Source organism: Haliotis cracherodii, unplaced genomic scaffold, assembly GCF_022045235.1.
Source record: "Haliotis cracherodii isolate W230 unplaced genomic scaffold, xgHalCrac1.p SCAF_11, whole genome shotgun sequence".
Taxonomy (NCBI): Eukaryota; Metazoa; Mollusca; class Gastropoda; order Lepetellida; family Haliotidae; genus Haliotis; species Haliotis cracherodii.
The window spans coordinates 2525195-2545689 of record NW_027266266.1 but is presented as its reverse complement, the minus strand read 5'-3'; the positions used below and the strand labels follow the sequence as shown (position 1 = coordinate 2545689).

The window sequence follows — 20495 nt, the reverse complement described above, 5'->3', positions numbered from 1 at the left end:
TTCCTATTCAGATTAATTTGCTAAATCTGTTATCATTATTTCCTCCAATGAACACGGTCTTTGATTTTACTGGGGAATCAGTTTAGTCCAGCTTCCGGTAAATTCTAAAATGGCCGACTTGTTCGGCGATTCCGAGCTATTTGCTGAATTTGACAAAGAGAGGGAAACACAGAATTCTTTCATTCATTCTGAAGAACAGAATGGCAGAGGAAGAATAGTGTTTGCGTTAGAGGGAGGGTCATCCTCCTCAGACAATGAAAGTGAGGAAGGTGATACTCAAAAACTCTCGGGAGATGAAAGCAAAAGTGAAACTCAAAGAAGTGACGAAGTATCGGAGGGGGCATCTCTTTCAGCGAAAGATATCTTGAGTCGGTGTGCAGATGAAGAAGAAAGTGTTTCACATAATGAACATTCATCGGAAACATCTTTTAAAATAAAACATGAACGTATCCTACATACAAAAAAGACTTAATGAACATCGCATGGCAAAACTAGAGCCCGCGATAATAACAATAACACCGAGTCGGTGATATCACACTGTAATGCTGACGAATATTGCAAACTTTTATCATTTTTGGGTCTTTGTTAGGTTGATGATTCTTATTCCACATTAATGTGCACCAGAAACACAGCAGTGGTACCTTTGACATGCACAGTAGGCAGACTGAGCAGAACTGCAGTTTCACATTTTGACTTGGGGCAGCTCAAGGGTGCTATCATTGGCTCCAGAGGCCAGTTCCATCAAGGGATGAAGCACTACTTATCATAACTCCCATACTTTAACATTGACTTATGACAGTCCTTGTGCTATGATCGCTTTGTGGGACGGGGCCCGGGTGTGACTGAAGCTTCACATGTCATACTACTTCTGTTAGCCTTAGGGTTAGTTGTGAAAAGGTTGTGGTAGTCACCCCCAGCCCTATCCCTAGTCCTCATGTCCCCTTCCGATAAAGCACCCTGCTGAAAAAGTGATTACAAATCATGTGCACATATGCATTAATCGGATGCTGAGGTAAATGAGTTCGTATTATGTATGATCGGACCATTGTTAAAGTTGTGGCTAAGTTACTCATTAGTCATAGGCTTTTGACAAATTAGCAACGCATTCACTCATTTTTATCATAACAAAGGCTTGTAGAGACCATATATTATATATAATCATATTACATGATATAGATGTCATACATGATCATGTTAATGAACAGAATCACAATGACTCTAATTGCCATGATTACCAAGACATGACTGGAACTGTGGAAACACAGTTACTTTTGATATGGTTATCATTGTGATATGCACTTAGCTATGTTTGTATTTTTTACTGAATTAAAATACTTTTTTTTGAAGCCTTAACAATAACAGGGGACAAATATTACAGATATGCAAAGATTATTGATTCCACAAGGTAAGTACAAACTAATTTGGTTTAAAAGTTGATATTCCTGAACATGCTGAATGTTCATAGTTATTTTATAACTGAATACATTGAAACGTGTAATAGGACATTTCTGAGAAATCAGATATTTGAAAAATCAAATGCCAAAGTTTTCTGTTCGTGTTATAAGTCTATAGATTCTATATGTACATTGATGTTTGTTTCTGAAGATTTAGATAATGTCAAAGGCCCCTTGACTTTCCTTTTAGGCTTCTTTGATTATGGATTTGAAAACATTTTGGAAGAGTACATGGAATAAGTCCCATGTTTGTGTTGTAGGTCCGTTCCCGATGAGGACAGCCCAGCAGTACAGGTGCTCTTCCATAATAACTCGTTTTCCAGGTGAGAATATTACACAGCAGTGATGCCAACCATTACGATTTTAGCAAAACTATTACAGCATTTTGAACCCATTGCCATAAATACAATTAAAAACATGATTAAATGAAGTCTCTTTCAACTTTTATCGCTTGTAATCATTGCAATTTGAACGGGATATTGACCTCTCTACGGTCACTGTCAAATAAACAACCAATGAATAATAAATTTTTTATGATAATTTGTTTTAGCTTGTGAAGGTTTACAGATTCCAGAAAATCTGGCTTAACATAGGTTCTCAGCAGCCCATGCTTGTCGTAAGAGGCGACTATGCTTGTCATAAGAGGCGACTAATTGGAAAGGGTGGTCAATCCTGCTGCCTGGTTGATGCATGTCATCGTATCCCAATTGCATGGCTCAATGCTCATGATATCAAGCACTGGATTGTCTGGTCTAGACTTGATTATGTACAGATCACCGTCATATAGCTGGAATATTGCTGAGTACGGCATTAAACAACAGACAGAAATAAAACATAATGTAAATATTGATGAACATCTAGATCTTCAGTGTCTGTGTTTGTTCATTTGAACACTGGCTTTTCCTGTTACCATGGTTACAGTAGTGTTGACAAAACCACATACTTTAAATGTCATTCAGGAAGTACCGTCCGCAGATAGAGCAGTTCCTGGCTGACCTGGTGGAGAGGGAGATGTACAACTCTCGCCATGGTGACAGGATGCCCGAACTACCACTTCAGGTATTACTTTGACATGGTTTAGACTTGATGTAGTGTCCCACTACATTAGGGTTTGTGTAGCTGGTGTTGGTGTAGTTGGGTAAAGAAGACATTTAAATTTGTTTCTGTTCTTCAAATATTTTGCGAAGTGCACATTGATCATCAAGTTGGTCTGCAGGTTTCTTTTGTGACGGGGCGTTCGGGTAGCCTCGTGGTTAAAGCGTTCGCTCGTCATACCGAAGACCCGGGTTCGATTCCTGACCTGGGTACACTATGTGAAGCCCATTTCTGGTGTCCCCCGCCGTGATATTGCTGGAATATTGCTAAAGATGGCGTAAAACCATAGTCACCCACTCTCTTGTGTCAACATGTTGCACTCTCTGTATTATTATGATTACATATTTCAGGGTTTGTGTTTTTCTCTCTCCACCTTTTTATTTCTTTTGGGTTGTAAAATCTGTAAGCTATTTTAAAAAGTATCGCCTAAGGCCATGTCACAATAAACTTGGTAAAACATAGAACCTTTCATGTAAAGGGGATAAATCTTGTCTACAACATGTGTGATATAAGATTCCTTATTTTTATTCCGATACTCTTTCCTCAACAGTCAAGTGTTCCGACCTGTGTTGATCTCAACCCAAGACTTCCAGTAGAACTCCGAACCAACTCCATGTGGATGGCCCATGCGGTGAGTGTCCTGTATACACAGGTTCATGTCACATACAGTGGAACCTCCTTAATCTGGATGGTACAGTTACGGGGTAATTCTGGGTTAACAAATTTCTAGTATTAAGAATCATGGGACAGAATGTACCTTTGTTTATGAATACATCCCTAACCCTGTGCTAACGATATGGGGGGTTCCAGTTAAACAGGGTCTGGACAACAAGATTATCTGGGGTTTGGGGTTTCCAGATTGAGTGGGCCTGGACTAACGAGATTGTCTAGGGCGTTGGGTTTCCAGATTGAGTGGGCCTGGACTAACGAGATTGTCTAGGGTGTTGGGTTTCCAGATTGAGTGGGCCTGGACTAACGAGATTATCTGGGGCGTTGGGTTTCCAGATTAACAGGGTCTGGACTAACAAGATTGTCTGGGGTGTTGGGTTTCCAGATTGAGTGGGCCTGGACTAACGAGATTGTCTAGGGCGTTGGGTTTCCAGATTGAGTGGGCCTGGACTAACAAGATTGTCTAGGGTGTTGGGTTTCCAGATTAACAGGGTCTGGACTAACGAGATTGTCTAGGGTGTTGGGTTTCCAGATTAACAGGGTCTGGACTAAGGAGATTGTCTAGGGCGTTGGGTTTCCAGATTAACAGGGTCTGGACTAACAAGATTGCCTGGAAGGAGAAGTTTCCAGATTAAGGGGATTGTGGGTTCAAATCCCAGTTCACCGAGATTATGTTTCTAGGTTTTTCAGCACCATACCCGTGCTCATGGGTTTCACCAAGTGTAAACTCACATCACTTTGGCCTATCCTCCCATATCAAGCTGACACACTGTAATTATAGCTGGAATACTGTTCAAAGCGGCATATACCCAACTCACAACTCACTCAATACCCAACACACTCACTCACTCAATCACTCACTTACACGCTTACTCACCTGCTCACTCACTCACTCACTCACTCACTCAATCACTCACTTAAACGTTCACTCAGTTGCTCATCCACTCACCCACTCACCCACTCACTCTCACTTAGTCACTCACTCACTCACTCACTCACTTGCCTACTCACTCGCTCAATCACTCACCTATTCACTCACTCACTCACTCACTCACTCACGCACCCACCCACCCACCCACGCACCCACCCACCCACTCACCTACTCACCCACCCACCCCCCCACCCACTCACCCACTCACCCACTGGTCAGCTAATGATGTCATTATTTCATGTGCAGATCATCGGCAATGCTCAGTTTCACCACCTCTTCCTGGTGGACACTCGGGGATGGCCACTGGTCGACCTCAACCCCAGCCTCACGGACGGATGGGAAATACCTCGGTATCCTTGACCATGCCCTCACAGCCGCTGAACCAAACTTGTCAACACTTTATTGTGCTCATGTATTATACTCAGAATTACCTTTTTATTAATTCATTTGACCTTGACCTTTGTGAGATATGAGCAGCTGTTTGAGGAGCCCCTCCCTGTAGAGGAGGATGGAGACAAGCCCCAGGGGAAGAAAGCAGGACGGTGAGACTCATCCACCCACTCAACATCCCCATAACAAGTCCTCCCACTCCCCACCCCTCAATCCCCTGTCCACCCCCTGGACGACACATCCAACCTAACTCCCAACTCCGCAGCTTGACACCTTCCTCCTCACCACACCCTCCATCCTCTCCCTACCCTAACCCCACCCACTACAACATACCATCCACCCTCACCACCGTCTCCCCATTCATCCACCTCCTCAACATACACCTCCAACCTTAACCCCACCCACTACAACATACCATCGACCCTCACCACCATCGACCCTCACCACAGTCTCCCCACCGTCTCCCCACATCATCCACCTCCTCAACATACACCTCCAACCCTAACCCCACCCACTACAACATACCATCGACCCTCCCCACCGTCTCCCCACCGTCTCCCCACATCATCCACCTCCTCAACATACACCCCCAACCTTCTCCCAACCCTCTTGACACACCCTAGACCCTCTTCATACCCCGTCAACATACACCCATTCAACACACACCCCACTCTATCCCCACCCACTCGACACACCCTCAACACACACCATACTCTATCCCCACCCTCTTGCCACACCCTCCGCCCCCTCAACACACACACCCACCCACTCTATCCCCACCCTCGCGACACACCCTCAGCCCCCTCAACACACATCCCACTCTATTCCAACCTTCTCAACACACCCCACTCTATCCCCAACCTCTCGACACACCCTCCGCCCCCTCAACACACATCCCACTCTATCCCCACCCTCTCAACACACCCTCAACACACACCCCGCTCTATCCCCACCCTCTCGACACACCCTCAACTCACACACACACTCTATCCGCACCCTCTCGACACACCCTCCGCCCCCTCACCACACATCCCACTCTATCCCCGGCCTCTCGACACACTCTCAACCCCCTCAACATACACCCCACACTATCCCCACCCTCTCGACACACCCCACTCTATCCCCACCCTCACGACACACCCTCCGCCCCCTCTCGACACATCCCACTCTATCCCCACCCTCACGACACACCCTCCGCCCCCTCTCGACACACCCCACTCTATCCCCACCCTCTCGACACACCCCACTCTACCCCCAACCTCTCGACACACCCCTCCGCCCCCTCAACACACATCCAACTCTATCCCCACCCTCTCGACACACACTCTGCCCCCTCAACACACACCCCACTCTATCCCCACCCTCTTGACACCCCCTCCACCCCCTCAACACACACCCCGCTCTATCCCCACCCTCTCGACACACCCTCAACTCACACACACACTCTATCCGCACCCTCTCGACACACCCTCCGCCCCCTCACCACACATCCCACTCTATCCCCGGCCTCTCGACACACTCTCAACCCCCTCAACATACACCCCACACTATCCCCACCCTCTCGACACACCCCACTCTATCCCCACCCTCACGACACACCCTCCGCCCCCTCTCGACACATCCCACTCTATCCCCACCCTCACGACACACCCTCCGCCCCCTCTCGACACACCCCACTCTATCCCCACCCTCTCGACACACCCCACTCTACCCCCAACCTCTCGACACACCCTCCGCCCCCTCAACACACATCCAACTCTATCCCCACCCTCTCGACACACACTCTGTCCCCTCAACACACACCCCACTCTATCCCCACCCTCTTGACACCCCCTCCACCCCCTCAACACACACCCCACTCTATCCCCACCCTCTCGACACACCCTCCGCCCCCTCAACACACACCCCACTCTATCCCCACCCTCTCAACACACCCTCCGCCCCCTCAACACACACCCCACTCTATCCCCACCCTCTCGACACACCCCTTAACCCACTCCGAATGTACAGGTTGCTGGGATGCAGTGTAGTAACCCGACATTGACTCATGTCCCTGGGTGTCCCAGGCAATGTTAAGGGTGGATTATCTGTCGTTATTTTGTACTACCTGGGTCAGAATATGTCCCCATTGCTCTATTGAGTATTCTACTGGCGTCAGAGGTTGCCCATAATCAAACACTTATTTGTCTGGCCATAATATAGTAATAATATTTCTTAGACTCATGTAAAGAAATCATACCATCTTTAGGACTGATAGTTCTATTCTTGGAAGGAACGTTATTGTGGTGTGTGTGTTCTGGCAGCCCCAAACCAAGCTGTTTCAACTGTGGCGGCGAACACATGATGTCAGACTGCCAGGAGCCCAAAGACTACAACAGGATTAAAGCTAAACGGAGAGAATTCATGGACAAGAACTCACCCTCTATGGGCCCAAAGAAAATGAGGTAGGCAATTGAAGCTGTGTTATCAGAGTGTGTTGGTTTATTATTCTATGTTTATGCTTTTCTTGTTGATCTACCAAAGACTTGTGAAGATCCAGGGTAGAATAGGTCTTCAGCAACCCGTGCTTGCCGTAAAAGGCAGCCATGTTTGTCATAAGAGGCGACTAATGGGATCGGGTGGTCAGGCTTGGTTGATGTATGTCATTGTATTCCAATTGCGTAGATCGATGCTCATGATGTCTATCAGTGGATTGTCTGGTCCAGATTCGATTATTTACAGACCGCCGTCATATAGCTGGAATATTGCTGAGTGCGGCCTTAAACAACAAACAAACAAAAAATGATGATCAACCAAAGGACTCTCCTGATGCATGCTTTATTACATCCTTCAGCTTGGACTAGAGAACGGACTTGTCCTCCCATAGGCAGCACATCCTGTTCACAATATAGAGTTAGTAGTGAAGGTCCTCATGTATGTTTAACCACACCAGAATATTTAACCTCCGTGCTCCATTTCTGTTGCTCATATCGTTCTCTCCAATTTCAGTTTGTCGTCGAACAAGGTTGTCAAAGATCGATTCTCTCAGTTCAAGCCAGGTGTCATGAGGTAGGAACCAGGCCGTCCCAGCCAGTCATTCTGCTTAAACTATAACTATAACTATAGAGGATTGTCAAGCTGACTGTGGATAATACTTGTCTGGGTATCACTCAGGGCAACCTGTGAAATAGTAAACCAGTTGCCAATAAATTAACAATTTACAGGTATCTATGGAAACAATTTTAAGCAATATTCACTCACTCACTCACTCACTCACTCACTCACTCACTCAAGTTAACTCTGTTTCCTTGAGAATTCATTCATGCATTCAGGAATCTCTATTGTGAGCATTCTGTCTTAATGTCTCAGGAGAGGTCGGTCAGAACACTTGGCTTCACACACGCGACATTGTCACCATCTGTGTCCATTGCTACACCTGTGTCTGTTATCACCATCTGTGTCTGTTGTCACCATCTGTGTCTATTGTCACCTTCTGTGTCTATTATCACCATCTGTGTCTATTGTCCCAATCTGTGTCTATTATCACCATCTGTGTCTGTTATCACCATCTGTGTCTGTTATCACAATCTGTGTCTATTGTCACAATCTGTGTCCACTGTCACCATCTGTGTCCATTGTCACCATCTGTGTCCATTGCTACACCTGTGTCTTTTATCACCATCTGTGTCTGTTATCACAATCTGTGTCTATTGTCACAATCTGTGTCTATCATCACCATCTGTGTCCATTGTCACCATCTGTGTCCATTGTCACCATCTGTGTCCATTGCTACACCTGTGTCTGTTATCACCATCTGTGTCTGTTGTCACAATCTGTGTCTATTGTCACAATCTGTGTCTATTATCACCATCTGTGTCCATTGTCACAATCTTTGTCTATTATCACCATCTGTGTCTATTGTCACCATCTGTGTCCATTGTCACCATCTGTGTCTATTGTCACCATCTGTGTCCGTTATCACCATCTGTGTCCATTGTCACCATCTGTTTCCGTTGCTACACCTGTGTCTGTTATCACCATCTGTGTCGATAATCACCATCTGTGTCCATTATCACAATCTGTGTCCATTATCACCATCTGTGTCCGTTATCACCATCTGTGTCCGTTATCACCATCTGTGTCTATTGTCACCATCTGTGTCCGTTATCACCATCTGTGTCTATTGTCACCATCTGTGTTTATTGTCACCATCTGTGTCCGTTATCACCATCTGTGTCTATTGTCACCATCTGTGTCTATTGTCACCATCTGTGTCTGTTATCACCATCTGTGTCTATTGTCACCATCTGTGTCTATTGTCACCATCTGTGTCCGTTATCACAATCTGTGTCCGTTATCACCATCTCTGTCCGTTATCACCATCTGTGTCTATTGTCACCATCTGTGTCCGTTATCACCATCTGTGTCCGTTATCACCATCTATGTCTATTGTCACCATCTGTGTCCACTGTCACCATCTGTGTCCATTGTCACCATCTGTGTCCACTGTCACCATCTGTGTCCATTGTCACCATCTGTGTCCATTGCTACACCTGTGTCTGTTATCACCATCTGTGTCTGTTATCACCATCTGTGTCCATTGTCACCATCTGTGTCCATTGTCACCATCTGTGTCCATTGCTACACCTGTGTCTGTTATCACCATCTGTGTCTGTTGTCACCATCTGTGTCTATTGTCACCTTCTGTGTCTATTATCACCATCTGTGTCTATTGTCCCAATCTGTGTCTATTATCACCATCTGTGTCCGTTATCACCATCTGTGTCCACTGTCACCATCTGTGTCCATTGTCACCATCTGTGTCTATTGTCACCATCTGTGTCCGTTATCACCATCTGTGTCTATTGTCACCATCTGTGTCTATTGTCACCATCTGTGTCTGTTATCACCATCTGTGTCTATTGTCACCATCTGTGTCTATTGTCACCATCTGTGTCCGTTATCACAATCTGTGTCCGTTATCACCATCTCTGTCCGTTATCACCATCTGTGTCCGTTATCACCATCTGTGTCCGTTATCACCATCTATGTCTATTGTCACCATCTGTGTCCACTGTCACCATCTGTGTCCATTGTCACCATCTGTGTCCATTGTCACCATCTGTGTCTATTGTCACCTTCTGTGTCTATTATCACCATCTGTGTCTATTGTCCCAATCTGTGTCTATTGTCACAATCTGTGTCTATTATCACCATCTGTGTCCATTGTCACCATCTGTGTCCATTGTCACCATCTGTGTCCATTGCTACACCTGTGTCTGTTATCACCATCTGTGTCTGTTATCACCATCTGTGTCCATTGTCACCATCTGTGTCCATTGTCACCATCTGTGTCCATTGCTACACCTGTGTCCGTTATCACAATCTGTGTCCGTTATCACCATCTCTGTCCGTTATCACAATCTGTGTCCGTTATCACCATCTGTGTCCGTTATCACCATCTATGTCTATTGTCACCATCTGTGTCCACTGTCACCATCTGTGTCCATTGTCACCATCTGTGTCCATTGTCACCATCTGTGTCTATTGTCACCTTCTGTGTCTATTATCACCATCTGTGTCTATTGTCCCAATCTGTGTCTATTGTCACAATCTGTGTCTATTATCACCATCTGTGTCCATTGTCACCATCTGTGTTCATTGTCACCATCTGTGTCCATTGCTACACCTGTGTCTGTTATCACCATCTGTGTCTGTTGTCACCATCTGTGTCTATTGTCACCTTCTGTGTCTATTATCACCATCTGTGTCTATTGTCCCAATCTGTGTCTATTATCACCATCTGTGTCCGTTATCACCATCTGTGTCCACTGTCACCATCTGTGTCCATTGTCACCATCTGTGTCCACTGTCACCATCTGTGTCCATTGTCACCATCTGTGTCCACTGTCACCATATGCGTCCGTTGTCACCATCTGTGTCTATTATCACCATCTGTGGCCGTTGTCACCATCTGTGTCCGTTGTCACCATCTATGGGTGTTTGTGTTCCAGCACTGAGCTCCGCGAGGCTATGGGCCTTGGCCCTCGTCAGCTGCCGATGCACATCTACCGCATGAGAATGCTGGGGTACCCCCCGGGCTGGCTGAAGGAGGCCGAGGTCGACTCATCTGGCCTCGTCATGTTCGACAAAGATGGACGAGGTAACTTCTTTGTCCGGACATTTCTTGTATCTCTATGAATGAGTGGATTTAGCCCCAGTCCCCCATCATTGTATGTACATTATTTACCCGTAATACTCCGTGCTTGTATCTCTGTGATCTATACATGTACCTGATGGAGGCCCAGCGTGTTTGGGTGGCCTTGTGGTTAAAACGTTCACTTGTTACGCCGAGGACCCAGGTTCAATTTTCCACATGGGTACAATGTGTGAAGCCCATTTCTGGTGTCCTCCGCCGTGACATTGCTGGAATATTGCCGAAAGCGGCTTATAACCATGCTCACTCACCTACCCATGGAGGCCAGCTGTTGTTCATGCTTAAGGCGAGCAGTGTAGTTATGAAGGTAGAGTTCACGACAGTGCATTGCCCCTATTTACTGCACCCACTACAGGAATGTGAAGGTGGTGGCCAGGTTCGCACCAGCATTTGTCTAGTTTGTCAGCATGTGTGGAGCCAGGCTGATGTAGGATTTGTTGTGTAGAGTTGAAGCAGGATGGCACCAGCATTTGTCTAGTTTGTCAGCATGTGTGGAGCCAGGCTGATGTAGGATTTGTTGTGTAGAGTTGAAGCAGGATGGCACCAGCATTTGTCTAGTTTGTCAGCATGTGTGGAGCCAGGCTGATGTAGGATTTGTTGTGTAGAGGTGAAGCAGGATGGCACCAGCATTTGTCTAGTTTGTCAGCATGTGTGGAGCCAGGCTGATGTAGGATTTGTTGTGTAGAGGTGAAGCAGGATGGCACCAGCATTTGTCTAGTTTGTCAGCATGTGTGGAGCCAGGCTGATGTAGGATTTGTTGTGTAGAGGTGAAGCAGGATGGCACCAGCATTTGTCTAGTTTGTCAGCATGTGTGGAGCCAGGCTGATGTAGGATTTGTTGTGTAGAGGTGAAGCAGGATGGCACCAGCATTTGTCTAGTTTGTCAGCATGTGTGGAGCCAGGCTGATGTAGGATTTGTTGTGTAGAGGTGAAGCAGGATGGCACCAGCATTTGTCTAGTTTGTCTGCATGTGTGGAGCCAGGCTGATGTAGGATTTGTTGTGTAGAGGTGAAGCAGGATGGCACCAGCATTTGTCTAGTTTGTCTGCATGTGTGGAGCCAGGCTGATGTAGGATTTGTTGTGTAGAGGTGAAGCAGGATGGCACCAGCATTTGTCTAGTTTGTCTGCATGTGTGGAGCCAGGCTGATGTAGGATTTGTTGTGTAGAGGTGAAGCAGGATGGCACCAGCATTTGTCTAGTTTGTCTGCATGTGTGGAGCCAGGCTGATGTAGGATTTGTTGTGTAGAGGTGAAGCAGGATGGCACCAGCATTTGTCTAGTTTGTCTGCATGTGTGGAGCCAGGCTGATGTAGGATTTGTTGTGTAGAGGTGAAGCAGGATGGCACCAGCATTTGTCTAGTTTGTCTGCATGTGTGGAGCCAGGCTGATGTAGGATTTGTTGTGTAGAGGTGAAGCAGGATGGCACCAGCATTTGTCTAGTTTGTCTGCATGTGTGGAGCCAGGCTGATGTAGGATTTGTTGTGTAGAGGTGAAGCAGGATGGCACCAGCATTTGTCTAGTTTGTCTGCATGTGTGGAGCCAGGCTGATGTAGGATTTGTTGTGTAGAGGTGAAGCAGGATGGCACCAGCATTTGTCTAGTTTGTCTGCATGTGTGGAGCCAGGCTGATGTAGGATTTGTTGTGTAGAGGTGAAGCAGGATGGCACCAGCATTTGTCTAGTTTGTCTGCATGTGTGGAGCCAGGCTGATGTAGGATTTGTTGTGTAGAGGTGAAGCAGGATGGCACCAGCATTTGTCTAGTTTGTCAGCATGTGTGGAGCCAGGCTGATGTAGGATTTGTTGTGTAGAGGTGAACCTGCACGGGGAGGCCCTGGAGGACGGGGAGGTGAACCAGGAGGAGGAGGAGGAGACCCCTGAAGGTGAGGAGAGGGGGAAACACCTGGTGGGCATGTGTGTGAGGAATAGCATGTGTGTCTGTAAATGGAGGGGTGGGTGTGTGGGTGTCTGTGTCGGTGTGTGCCTGAGAGTGAGGAGAGGGGGAAACACCTGGTGGGCATGTGTGTGAGGAATTGTGTGTCTGTAAATGGGGGGTGGGTGGGTGTCTGTGTCGGTGTGTGCCTGAGAGTGAGGAGAGGGGTGGGAGGGTAGCCCTTGAAGGGTTGGTGGAAGATGGGATTGGAAGGGGGGGGGGACCCTTGAAAGTGAGGAGAGGTGGGATGGGGGCCCCTTAAGGTTTAAGGTGGGGGGGAGACAACTGACAATGAGGAGGGGGTGGGAGGGAGACAGGGAGGGAGCGAGTCCCTTAAAGGGAGGGAGACGGGGTGGGTAGGAGACCCTTGAAGACTGAATTGGAGGGGGGTGGGGACCCTTGACAGTGAGGAGAGGTGGAGGCCCCTGAAAGTTCGGGGTGGGTGGAAGACAACTGACAGGAGGGGGTGGGAGGGAGACCCTGAAGACTGGATTGGACGGGGGACTCTTGACAGTGAGGATGGGGAGGGGTGGGTGGAAGACAACTGACAGGAGGGGATGGGAGGGAGACCCTGAAGACTGGGTTGGACGGGGGTGGGGACTCTTGACAGTGAGGATGGGGAGGGGTGGGGAAGAGACAACTGACAGGAGGGGATGGGAGGGAGACCCTGAAGACTGGATTGGAGGGGGGACTCTTGACAGTGAGGATGGGGAGGGGTGGGGAAGAGACAACTGACAGGAGGGGATGGGAGGGAGCCCCTTGAAGACTGGATTGGAGGGGGGACTCTTGACAGTGAGGATGGGGAGGGGTGGGTGGAAGACAACTGACAGGAGGGGGTGGGAGGGAGCCCCCTGAAGACAGGATTGGACGGGGGGACTCTTGACAGTGAGGATGGGAAGGGGTGGGGAAGAGACAACTGACAGGAGGGGATGGGAGGGAGCCCCTTGAAGACTGGATTGGAGGGGGGACTCTTGACAGTGAGGATGGGGAGGGGTGGGGAAGAGACAACTGACAGGAGGGGATGGGAGGGAGCCCCTTGAAGACTGGATTGGAGGGGGGACTCTTGACAGTGAGGATGGGGAGGGGGATGCACAGAAGAATCTGGGTTAGAACAAGTCCCTAGCAACCTATGCTGGTCGTACAGGGACACTAAATAGATAAGCTGCTGAGTGTGGTGTGATACTGTCTTACAAAGAAACGCAATACTTTTGTATCAAAAATGTGAATGCTCTGATTTATGATAAATAATGTCTAGATCAGTGTTAGCTAGTGTAAATTACTAGCCATAATGAAGGGTTTATCATCTAGCCACAGAACTGCTCCAGTGTACAAGTGATAATTCATTCATGAGCTCTGGGTTTCAGTGAAGATCGACACAAAGAAAATTATAGAGTATCCTGGATTCACGGTGCCAGTGCCGGAAAACATGGTTGATGTAAGAACCAAATACTTCTCATGTTTTATTCATAGTTCCCAAGCTATAATTGTGATACAGGAGAACTGTCTGGTGTAATAAACAACCCGCCTTTGTCTGTTCCCCTTCAATTTACAATTTACACTGCATCACAAATCCCCAATTGTCTGTTCACAACAATCCCCCATTGTCTGTTCACAACAATCCCCCATTGTCTGTTCACCACAGTCCACCATTGTCTGTTCACCACAATCCCCCATTATCTGTTCACCACAATCCCCCATTATCTGTTCACCACAATCCCCCATTGTCTGTTCACCACAATCCCCCATTATCTGTTCACCACAATCCCCCATTATCTGTTCACCACAATTCCCCATTGTCTGTTCACCACAATCCCCCATTGTCTGTTCACCACAATCCACCATTATCTGTTCACAATCCACCATTATCTGTTCACAACAATCCACCACAACAATCCACCAGTCTGTTCATAATCCACCATTATCTGTTCACAACAATCCACCATTATCTGTTCACAATAACCCACCATTAACTGTTCACAACAATCCACCAGTCTGTTCACAATCCACCATTATCTGTTCACAACAATCCACCATTATCTGCTCACAATCCACCTTTATCTGTTCACAATCCACCATTATCTGTTCACAATAACCCACCATTATCTGTTCACAACAATCCATCAGTCTGTTCACAATCCACCATTATCTGTTCACAATCCACCTTTATCTGTTCACAATCCAACTTTATCTGTTCACAACAATCCAACAGTCTGTTCACAATCCACCATTATCTGTTCACAATAACCCACCATTATCTGTTCACAACAATCCACCAGTCTGTTCACAACAACCCACCAGTCTGTTCACAATCCACCATTATCTGTTCACAATAACCCACCAATATCTGTTCACAACAATCCACCAGTCTGTTCACAATCCACTTTATCTGTTCACAACAACCAACCATTATCTGTTCACAACAACCCACCAGTCTGTTCACAATCCACCTTTATCTGTTCACAACAACCCACCATTATCTGTTCACAACCAACCATTATCTGTTCACAACAACCCACCATTATTTGTTCACTAAAATCCCCCATTGTCCGTGCACGACAATCCCCCATTGTCTGTTCACCAACAATCCCCCATTGTCTGTTCAATTATCCCCCATTGTCTGTTCACAGCAACCCACCATTATTTGTTCACAAAATCCCCCATTGTTCATGCACAACAATCCCCCATTGTCTGTTCACAACAATCCCCTCATTGTCTGTTCACAACAATCCACCAGTGTCTGTTCACAACTATCCCCTCATTGTCTGTTCACAACAATCCACCAGTGTCTGTTCACAACAATCCCCCATTGTCTGTTCACGCCAATCCCCCATTGTCTGTTCACCAACAATCCACCATTGTCTGTTCACACCAATCCCCCATTGTTTCGCCAGGAGTGGGAGAAGCTGAACATGCCGCCGCTGCAGCCGCATCAGCTGAAGAACACCCTGGAGCAGATGGTGGAGACAACAAACACTGTGAGATCCCATAGATGTATCTCTTGTCTGGTCCACAATAAATTATTATCTTTTCACCCAGAGTTTTTAACATCTGAAGTGTATTAATCTTTTGTATATTTCACTCTTTTGATTGTTTTACCAGTAACCCCATGTTGTAGTGAACATATCTTGGGCTATTTTACTCTTTGGAGTATTGTATGTGGGCTTTTTTAACCTCAGATTAGAGCAAACATAATTAGTGTTTTATCTATGGAATATGTTTTGTAAACAGGAGAAGAAGCGGAAGATGGAGGAGGATGAGGTAGAAAAGGTGAAGAAGTTCAAGATGAGCAACCCCGAGGTGGAGATGGAACTCAGCGACGAGGACGGGGAAGACGACGAGGAAACCGCTGGTAAGATCCATGTGGGATGGCGAAACCTCAGGAGCTTTGAATGCATGATGCCAGCTATGATGTCTCTAAAATTGCCCACAGAATTCCATCAGATTTAAACATGGCTTCCACGGTAGCCATATTGAATACATCCATTTTGGCCATTTCTGCATACAGTCAAGTCTCGTTAATCCGACACTCGTTAATCCGACAATTGGCTTTATCCGACACTAATTATGGGAACCGATTAAATCAGTGCTATTTAGACCCGTTAATCTGACAGTCTCGCACTCCGACTCCAACACACCTAACTTGCTACGGTTTACCGAAATCACTCATTAATCAGTCTCGTTAATCCGACCCAGTGATCAGGGTAATCAGGGCCATCTGCCTGTGAGTAGACAGCCCCGTGTTTAGATGCGAGACGACCCGGCTGGTAGCTGCATATTACAATGGCTGTAGAGATAAATTTGCTTAACACTAAACAATTAAGATTTTAATAAACAAAACAATATTAATCACATGCTTAGATTACCTCAATCTCATTAAAATCAGATACCAGTTCTCGCTACCGCTGAGGACATCCCATTGCAGGTCACTTCAGAACAACCTTTTGCGAACTATGACAGACCAATGAAATAACTAACAGGAAGTCAACATTAGCCAATCAGAAAGCAGCTTTCTTGAGCTTTGCGGCACTAGTTTTACACTGGCGTCTTCCATTCCAGACTATGTTTTTTTAAAAGTATTTTGAATCAGTCATACAGCCCGTAACCATAGTTTTATGTTAAGAATTAGAGTTGTATTAGAAAACATATTCCACTAACAATGTGACAATGTTTCATATTTCATTTTTTTATAACAACGTGTTTGTATGGTTATATATCATGTATTTTTTTTTTTAATTTTCTATCACGAAGGATGATACTTCTTAAATTTTATGTATCTGACGTACTCGTTAATCCAACATAATTATCTGCAACCAACCTTGTCAGATTAACGTGACGTGACTGTATATCATTATAAAATTTGATTCCAAGCATGTGGCATGTGGAATAACATTAAATGTTTTTGGCATGTTCCGATTCTGAGCCTTGTGGTTCTATTTTTAAGCCATGTGCCCCAGATTTGCCCTGATTTTTATTCCTGCATTGTCAACAGGTTTGTGGTTTGTGTAACAGGACCCTGGACTTTTTAAACTTTCTGATCAAGAGGATTTATATATTTATATCCTTCCAATCATTTCAGGTGATACAAAGAACGGTCGCTCTAATGGAGACTTTGTCCCACCACTACCCCTTGACACGCCCCCCAGCCGCCCCCCGCCCCCAGACAGCACCCCACCCGTCACCCCCCTATCTTCCCGTCCACGCTACCCAACCACTCCCGCAGGCATGACCCCTCCCCCTCTCCCTGACGACACCCCCCCGGTACCACCACCCCTGCCAGATGGAACCCCGCCCTCAACTCCACGAAACAGCCGGGCAAGCAGCCTGATGAGGGAGAACTCCTCACAGGGTAGCACGCCAAGGTCAGGGTCACCCTCGCTGGAAACCTTGGAGGAGCAGTACAAGGCCCTGGTGAAGCAACTCGGAGGTGATGAGGGACCAGCGGCCAATATGATTGTTGTGGATAGCTGTTCCGGGGATGAACCCGAGTCCAGTGCGACTGAGATGTCCGAGGTTTGTGCTGAAGATTCACAAGATGAGAAAATAGCCATTAATACGACTTTATCACGGACCAGTTCAGCTGTTTCACTGGAAGGTATTGACAGTCCGGGATCCTTGAAGTCACAGGATTCGGAGATTCTTAGAATGAACACGACATTTAAAGCAACAGAGTCAATATCTAAGGAGTACAGTACGCCGATCGTCCAGCGTCCAAACAGTATCAATTCACTTCCAGATGCTACAAAGTTTGGAGTTGGTGTGGAAGATCATATACCTTTTGAAAACTTGCCCGACTCAACAGGCACCTTTGAAAAGATGCGCGGGCTTATGGCGCTGATTCGTAGCAAGGTGACGATAGGGAAGAAGAAGAAGAGGTGATTCGACCTCTATCTCTATCTCGGGCTGCAATGTCATTATATAATACGAGACCACACTTACTATTTTTCAGTTTACTGATTGGACCTTTTGACCTTCCATAATTCACTATCGTAATGGTAATCATATCATAATCTTTGTTGGCCTCACTGCTCCATCTTGGATTGTGTAGAAATATAAATAGATACGACTACGACAATCAAACAAAAATAACTGATTAATGCACAAATGGAAAATCAAAGAAATATTGTTTATATTCCATTTATTAAGTAGCAATTAATCAAATGTATTGACAACTGGAAACCTATTTATAAAGAACATAGCTTTCTCTGACAGAAATAAATACATGTACATGTACTGTAAAAATAATGAACACTGTGCACTTTAACTGAATCAGATTAAAAAATCCCCACTTAGCAATCAACCTAAACAATTTTTATCCAAAGAATGCTACGCATGTTTTTTATCATTGTAGTTTTTTTTGCAGAATTAAGCTTGGTTGGCAAACAAATCAGTAAACAATAAAATAAAAAAAGTGTGGTATGGATACAAAACAATCTGGACACAAAGTGACAAACTGTATTACATCATTGATTGACTGGGAAGAGAGGACTAAAGTGAAGTGGTTCAAGAGCTGTCATTTTGACAACGCTTATCCATAACAAGTTGTTTTATATTTTATGCTCACAAGGAGCCTCACTTGTGCTGTCTGTACGAGATTTCCTTGGTGGGTCATTCAGTCCTCCTGCCACCAATGAAGTGTACAATATCATTCATGATGAATTTCAGGAACAGAGGCAGCAAACATGGAACCTTTTTAATCAGGAATGTGTCTCCACGGAAGAGTCCGACTTCTTAACATTTATGTGTTCACTCATTTTATGGTTCTGATGGAATTTGGAAACTGATCATGATGAAAATAATAACTCCTGTTTAAATACTGGCGTTTTAAAAGTTTAAGCTATTATCTCAGTAGAATATGTTTGTATTGCTGGACCGGTAGGTGATTGGATCAGCCCAAAAATTGGGTGGTCAGTCCAGTGGGTGGTCAGTCCAATGGTTTGTCAGTCCAGTGGCTGGTCAATCAAGCAGCTGGTCAATCCTATGGTTGGTCAGTCCAGTGGTTGGTCAATCAAGCAGCTGGTCAATCAAGTAGTTAGTCCATCCAGTGGTTGCTCAATCCTGTGGTTGGTCAGTCCTGTGGTTGATCAATCCAGCGGTTGGTCAATCCTGTGGCTGGTCAATCCAGCAGTTTGTCAACCCTGTGGTTGGTCAATCCAGTGGCTGGTCATTCCAGTGGTTGGTCAATTCTGTAGTTCGTCAGTCCAGTGGCTGGTCAATCCTATGGTTGGTCAATCCAGCAGTTGGTCAATCCTATGGTTGGTCAGTCCAATGGTTGGTCAATCCAGCAGCTGGTCAATCCAGTAGTTGGTCAATCCTATGGTTGGTCAGTCCAATGGTTGGTCAGTTCAGTGGTTGGTCAGTCAAGCAGCTGGTCAATCCAGTAGTTGGTCAATCCAGTGGTTGGTCAATCCTGTTGTTGGTCAGTCCTGTGGTTGGTAAATCAAGCAGTTGGTCAATCAAGTGGTTGGTCAATCCTGTGGCTGATCAATCCTGTGGCTGGTGAAGCTGAGAAGTGTCTGTGAACCATGGTCACACAACCAAGTTGAACCCTGAATTATTAAGTAAAACATTGATCATGTATTTCCATTTAAGACTTTACCTGGAGGTTTTAATCTGATTTTAATGTGGTTTAATCAATGAAACATTTCCAGCTAGTTCAGCTGCTGTTGTTGATTTTGTGTCATTACAAGACAGGAAGCATTAATTATCAAAGCAGAATGGGAATGAATTAAATTTTATTAATGGTAGAAACATTAAGATAGTATTGGCTGTATACTTAAATCATTAGGACATTTACTAAATGCTTGCATGACCTCGTGGATCTTGATCATCGGAACTTCATTGCATCATTGTTGCTACAGATCATTGGTTTCACAGAACATTTTACATTTAGTATGACTTGTAAGGAGGTACGACCTTCTCTTACATGTATAAAATACATTATCAAACTTGTACTTGTAATTTGTTTCATTTCCACCATTACAGCAGTCTTCTCTTCTTCCACAAAATACATGCATCTGGGCCCCGTTCCTCAAAGTGATCGTAGCGCTATGACAGTCGTAAGTCTGCGTTAAAGCAATGGAGTTACGATCACCCTCACGTTACGATTGCTTAGTGGAACAGGCGCCGGTCAAAAACAGGTATTGGCTTGTTGTGCAAGCAGGCAAAAATAATAAGTGATCATAATGTGTGACTTGGCTGATTTTTTGTCTTCGGATCCTGTTGACATAGAACGTGGTTCATACTGTCAACCACTTGTTTGTCGGATCTTCCTCACACATTCTTGCAGCCATCCATTACACTTGATGTCATTGTTACACAACCACAGGTTGGCAC

The 20495-nt window shown here is 45.7% G+C and overlaps 1 protein-coding gene across 1 annotated transcript; it reads left to right on the top strand.

Moving 5' to 3' along the window:
• Positions 1-100: 100 nt before the first annotated feature.
• On the top strand, positions 101-20063 carry LOC139456093 (zinc finger CCHC domain-containing protein 8-like). Its single transcript, XM_071237616.1, has 15 exons — positions 101-446; positions 1363-1405; positions 1715-1777; positions 2414-2513; positions 3100-3180; positions 4396-4499; positions 4617-4691; positions 6843-6983; positions 7528-7587; positions 10533-10681; positions 12541-12612; positions 14027-14097; positions 15554-15637; positions 15891-16011; positions 17239-20063. Exons 1-15 carry the CDS (start codon positions 110-112, stop codon positions 18036-18038), a joined length of 2301 nt encoding a protein of 766 aa, XP_071093717.1. The 5' UTR covers positions 101-109; the 3' UTR covers positions 18039-20063.
• Positions 20064-20495: the final 432 nt, after the last annotated feature.

Bases quoted from the DNA above. Each gene is read 5' to 3' on its own strand.
- LOC139456093 (XM_071237616.1), top strand. From the start codon at position 110: ATGGCCGACTTGTTCGGCGATTCCGAGCTATTTGCTGAATTTGACAAA. The intron at 447-1,362 runs GTATCCTACATA...TAACAATAACAG, and splicing joins TTTTAAAATAAAACATGAAC to GGGACAAATATTACAGATAT. The intron at 3,181-4,395 runs GTGAGTGTCCTG...TTTCATGTGCAG, and splicing joins CCATGTGGATGGCCCATGCG to ATCATCGGCAATGCTCAGTT.